Source organism: Trichechus manatus, unplaced genomic scaffold (assembly GCF_000243295.1).
Source record: "Trichechus manatus latirostris isolate Lorelei unplaced genomic scaffold, TriManLat1.0 scaffold00049, whole genome shotgun sequence".
Lineage (NCBI taxonomy): Eukaryota > Metazoa > Chordata > Mammalia > Sirenia > Trichechidae > Trichechus > Trichechus manatus.
Genome location: NW_004443985.1, coordinates 1055888 through 1061641, shown reverse-complemented (window position 1 = coordinate 1061641; position 5754 = coordinate 1055888). Strand labels below are relative to the sequence as shown.

At 54.4% G+C, this 5754-nt stretch overlaps 1 protein-coding gene across 1 annotated transcript in view; it reads left to right on the top strand.

The window, feature by feature from the left end:
• TTC21A (tetratricopeptide repeat domain 21A) overlaps positions 1-5754 on the top strand; it is a 49051-nt gene that overhangs the window by 3326 nt on the left and 39971 nt on the right. Inside the window, 3 exon segments of the mRNA XM_004377387.2 lie at positions 964-1130; positions 3057-3179; positions 4170-4237. Coding sequence (XP_004377444.1) covers positions 964-1130; positions 3057-3179; positions 4170-4237 — 358 coding nt within the window.

Here is a 5754-nt window from a genome sequence, read left to right as displayed (position 1 = left end):
CGCAAGGGGAAAGAGAGCCCCCTGCAGAGACAGCCCCCCAGGGGCTGCCGAAGGAGGTGCCTGCGCTGGTGTCTGCAGAGGCTGTTGGTCTGTGGGGAATAGCTGCTGTTCCCCTCCCTCTGGATGCCTCCAAGAAGACCCCCGAGGGCCCACACAATGAGTAGAAGCCACAGGCAGAGAGCATGACAGCACGTGGGCCCCCCGTTCAGGGGCAAGATTTGGGGAGACACCCTTCTCTCCTCCTGCCAAGATCTTATCAAGCCACTGTAGATAACTCCATCCCTAATCTCCATCTCTCTGGAGCCAGGGAGAAATTCCGAGAGAGATTATAAATACAGTCGTCCCCCTTATCCATAGGGAATACGTTCCAAGACTCCCAAGGATGCCTGGAGCCTCAGAGAGTACTGAACCCTATATATACAATGATTTGTTCTGTATGTGCGTAGATAAAGTTTAGTTTATAAGTTAGACACAATGGAAGATTAACAACAATCACTAATAATAAAATACAACAATTATAACACCATACTGTAACCAAAGTTACGTGAGTGACGGAGCAGGATGGCGTGAGATTTCATCCTGCTACACGCGTATTTAACGTTTCTGAACCGCTGTTGACCGAGGGTGGCTGAAAACACAGAAAGCAGAACCACGGATAAGGGGGGCTGCTGTAACAGTTTCCCCACCCCGTGGGCTTGTGGCTGGGGCTCAAGTTTGGTGTGTTTGCGGGTGACAGACGGGAGAAGACAAAGACTGGACAGCAAACCCGAGTCCAGGCCTGGGCAGCGTGGTGGCAGCGCAGAGGCGATGTCGCTGGTTTCCAGGCCTTGGGTGACGTGTGATCAGCTGCACTGAGTGAGGGAAGCCCAGTGTCCAGAGGCAGCTCTCTGGGGCCTGGTGCCCCTGTAGCAGCAGGCGAAGCACCTCACCTGACTCCTCCTTCTTCTCCTCTGGGATTTGCAGACCGAGAAGCCGTCCAGGAGCTGGAGAGCAGCCTGAGGGAAGTCCGCAAGACAGCCAGTGGGGCTGCCCTGTACTACGCCGGCCTCTTCCTCTGGCTCCTGGGCCGCCACGACAAAGCCAAGGAGTACATCGACCGCATGCTGAAAGTCTCCAGCGGCTCCAGAGAGGTGGGTGCCACGGGCATCGGTGGGGGAGGAGGGCACCTGTCAGAGAGAGCTGTGTGCAGACACAACTCGGTAGGGTGGCCTGCAGCCCCAGGAAGGCCCTGGAATGGGAAGAAGGCCACCCCCAGGCACCGAGAGGCCCCTGGTCTCACAGCCACCCCACCCTCCTTGTCTCGGGACTCAGCAGAGGCTACACGTTAGTAGTTGTCCGCAGAGCCCAATCTGTAGATGGATTTTCTGTGGCCTGGACTCTATTTTTAAAAAATCTTTAGTTAGTTGGTGAGTTTTTTCTTTGGAAACTCACGTGAGCTGGCCCCACTGGGACCGCATTGTCTCCTGGCAGTGATGGACTGGATGTGAGAGCCAAATGCCTGGTTTGCCCCAGTCCCCGCCAGTCCCTAGTACCTCACACCCAGTCCACCTCACTCCCCTGGACGTCCCTGTCCTGTCAGCATTTGGGTCTGTCACTGGCTTGGCGTCTCCGTCCCCAAGCCCGCAAAGCTCCCTCTCTCACCTGTGGAACCCCTAGGAACACTGACTGGGGAGCAGAGGGGAAACCCCAAGAGGCACTGCTGAGGCTTGTACCCAGAGAGTGGGAGAGACGAGAGAGTCGAGCCCCAAGTAACAGGAGTCGGCCTGGACGGCTGGGCCCTTGCAGTGTCCCCCTGGGAGCCCATCATTCGTCTCTGTACTTTGGTCAAAGCATGAGGGAAGCCAACAGGCTCATTCGCAGCGACTCTGCCCTCTCCCTTCACTCGTACTGAAGTGTTGGAGACTGCCGGAGGACTCCTCCCTTCCGAGAGGCTAGCTTCACAAAGAGAACGCTGCTTCCCCAAAGCCTTGAGTACTGACGGTGGAGTCCGCAGCCTCAGTCTAGGCCACACGTTCGCCACGATATCACCCTTATCGCGGGAAATAAAATCTTACTCTTTATGTATAAAGCACAGATAGTCATATAGTATATAAATAGATAGATATTGAAATTGCTCGTGGGTAGTCAGTGAAGAAAATTGTTTAGAGAGGCTCCTTGTTGTTGTTGGGTGTCCTGGAGTCAATCTCAGCCCACAGCGACCCCATGTGACAGGGTGGAACTGCCCCATAGGGTTTCCTAGGCTGTGATCTTTTCGGGAGTAGATCGCCCGAGTCTTCCTCTTACGGAGCCACCACGTGGGTTCAAACAGCCAGCCTTTTGGTTAGCAGCTGAGCGCCTTACCGTTTGTACCACCAGGGCTGCTTAGAAAGGCAGTCATGAACAGAATTGAGAAACACCGGTCTGGGCCATCAGGGGTTGCTTCAGGGCAGAGGTCTTCCGAGTGCCCTTCCGGTCTTACTTCCCAGGGCAGGCCTCCGTCTGCCAGGAGAGGCTGGGTGAAGGGAGACAGGAGCTGGCACAGGGCCCGTCAGCTCAGAATGGCTCCCGCTCACCCACTCGGAGGGCATTCCTGGAGTTCGCACTCAGGTCAGCCCCGGGCTGGTCTAAGGACGGGAGAGAACCAGGAGGGGCCTCTGCCCCCTGTCCCTCCCTGACTTGTGGGGAGACAGAGAAGTGAGCAGGCAGTTACAAGGCGGGTGAGAGGACCTCCGTAAAGGTAGCGGTGGAGAGTTGAGAGGGTGCCGGGAAGTTTCCTATCCCTGCCTGAAAGGTCAAGGAAGGTTTCCTGGAGGAGGGGGCTCCCAGGCTGAGCTTTGAAGACCACTAGTAGTTAATCAGGTGAAGGGGCTGGTTGGGGAGGGATAGGAACGGCCTCCCAGGCAATCCAGCAATGGGTAGGAAGTTCTGGCGATGAGAGAGCCTGGCTGCCCTTAAGCGGCTGTGTCTGGCAGGGTCTCAGGTGGGTTGGCAAGGGCTGGGACATGAGGCAGGAGGGGCAGGCTGGGCCCAGGCTGTGCAGAACCAAGACCTCCATCTCTCATCTTGTTCTCATCCAGGGCTACGTGCTCAGGGGCTGGGTGGACCTTACCTCAGACAAGCCCCACACCGTGAAGAAGTCCATCAAGTACCTGGAACAAGGAATTCAGGACGCCAGAGATGTGCTGGGGATGATGGGAAAGGTGGGCAATGGGGAGAGGAGGGGTGGGAGTATCCCTAGCTAGGGGACCAGAGCCAGAGACCCACCGGATGACCTCAGGCTGGAGCCTCGGTCTCCAGGTCCCTCACCTGGTAGATGAGCAGAGGCCCAGAGAGGGTCAGCGACTGGCCAGGGGCGCACAGCAGCCCAGGCCCAGACCACTCCTGCTCTCACGTGCCTTCCTGCGTGGCCAGGGGTTCTGTCTCATTCTGCGTGGGGTTCTCCTCAGGGTCTCCTTCTCGGGGTCCGTCCTCCTTGACTCCCTCAGCTTGCCCTTTGGGTCCTTCTGGGTGTCACCCGCTGCCCCTTTTCTCTGCAGCCGTTGCTCACCTGCTTCATTTTGCCTGTCCCCTCTTCTCTCCCCATCTGTTAAATTCGCTTCGTTAGCCATAAAAATGTACGTTTTATTGTACGTGTTGAATTTTCTGATCTTGATTTAAATTGTTATTGTCGTTGGTTGCTGTCGAGTCGATTCTGACTCGTGGCGACCCCACGTGTTACAGGGAAGACCTGAGGGTTTTCTTAGCTTTCATCTTAAAAGAAGCAGATCACCAGGCCTTCTCTTCCACAGGACTGCTGAGTGGCTTCAAACCTCCAACCTTTAGTTTCGCAGCCAAGAGCAAAGCATCTGTACCACCTTAAAAGAAAACCAGTTGCTGTTGAGTCGATTCCGACTCATAGTGACCCTCTAGGACAGAGCAGAACTGCCCCGTAGGGTTTCCAAGGAGCGGCTGCTGGATTCAAACTGCCGACCTTTTGGTGAGCAGCTGAGCTGTTAACCACTGCGCCACCTAGGGATGTTTAAATTAAGTTCCTTTTTTCTTATGTGACCCTCATTGAATCAACCTGTGAGAGAAAAACAATCCTCTTAATTTGTATATTTTTTTCTTATAAAATGGATACATACTCATTAAAAAAAGAAAGTCAAAGGTGAATTTAAAAGACAGGCTCAGCCCGCTATCCCCCTCCAAAGACTCACGTCAGCATGTTTGGGCAGCGCTTCGCGGTCTCCTTCCTACGCATCGATTCAGAGGGTGCCTTGTGGTTGGGTTTCTGGGCCGCAGGAGACATAGGTGATCGTGCATGAGGTTTATGGGAAGCACGCTTGGGACCTAGGAGTGGAGGGAGTGGGACTGGGCAGCGGGAGAAGCTGGGCTGTGAAGCAGGCACCATGTCTTAGCTCTGTACTGCTGCTCGAATGGAAACACCACCAGTGGGTGGCTTTAACAAACAGAAATTCATTTTTCTTACCGTTTACCCGTTGCCATTGAGTTGATTCCGACTCATAGCAACCCTATAGGACAGAGTAGAGCTGCCCCATAGGAGTGGCTGGTGGATTAGGACTGCTGACCGTTTGGTTAGCAGCCGTAGCTCTAACGCTCCTCTCACACAGGTTAGGAGGCTAGAAGTCCAAATGCAGGGCACGGGCTGGGAGGACGGGAGCTTTCTGTCTCTGTCAGCTCTGGGGAAGGTCCTTGTCTTTTTTCAGCTCCTGTTCCTCAGTTCCTTGGAGATCTCCTGTGGCATGACATCTGTCTTCCCCGTCTCTCCTTGCTTGCTGCTTGCTTAATCTGCCCTTTTAAATCTCAAAAGACATTGATTGAAAACACACCCCACACCAGTACTGGAGCCCTGGTGGTGCAGTGGTTAAGAGCTTGGCTGCTAACCAAGAAGGTCGGCAGTTTATATCCATCAGCTGCTCCGTGGAAGCCCGGTGGGGCAGTTCTACTCTGTCCTATAGGTCGCTGAGTCAGAATCAACTCCATGGCAATGGGTTAAACACTCCTACTGCTTCGTTAACATAACAAAGAAAACCCATTCTCAAATGGGATCGCCACCAGAGGTACGGCAGGATTTATAACACATATTTTTGGGGGATACAATTCAATCCATAACACACAGCGAAGGCCTCAGCCAGCTCCGCGGGGATTCCTGGAGCTGGGCTGGCCTTTTCACACCCTCCCTGACAAGCCGCTGGACGTGGGCTGCGCCTGGGAGGGGGTGTGACCTGGGATGAGGCAGCTCCTTCAGCCACAGGTGAACCCAAGAGGGGGAGGCTCAGCTGAGGGCTGCCAGCTGCCGATTCTCCTGGTCTAGAAGGGGGCTCCACCCAGCACCCACTGCAGGCTGGGAGGAGGGTGTTCGTGTAGTTGTAGCCATGAGGCACATGTCTTTCGTTTGTTTTTCTTCATGTAATATTTTATCACACGCAAATGCCATTTTGCGTGTTTATATAAAGCTCCATTGTATGGGCATAATGTAGTTTACTAAAGCAACCCCCTGTTTTTGGATGTTGGGGGGTGTTTCCAGTTTTGCACTGTTAGAAGGGCCGGGGTGGACGTGTTCGTGTGTGTCTTTATTTAGAATGTCCTCCTCGTGGCTTTTGATGAGAAGCCTCTTCACAGAGGGTCACTGCATGCCTGTGGCAGCCATCCTTTCAAAGTCCAACAACTTCAAGACTCATAGGAGCACTGCCCTCTGCCCTTCAGGCACCTGTGTCACAGTTCACTAGGAGAGCCTGGAGCAGGGGCTGGCGCTCTGCCTTGTGGGGGCCGTGA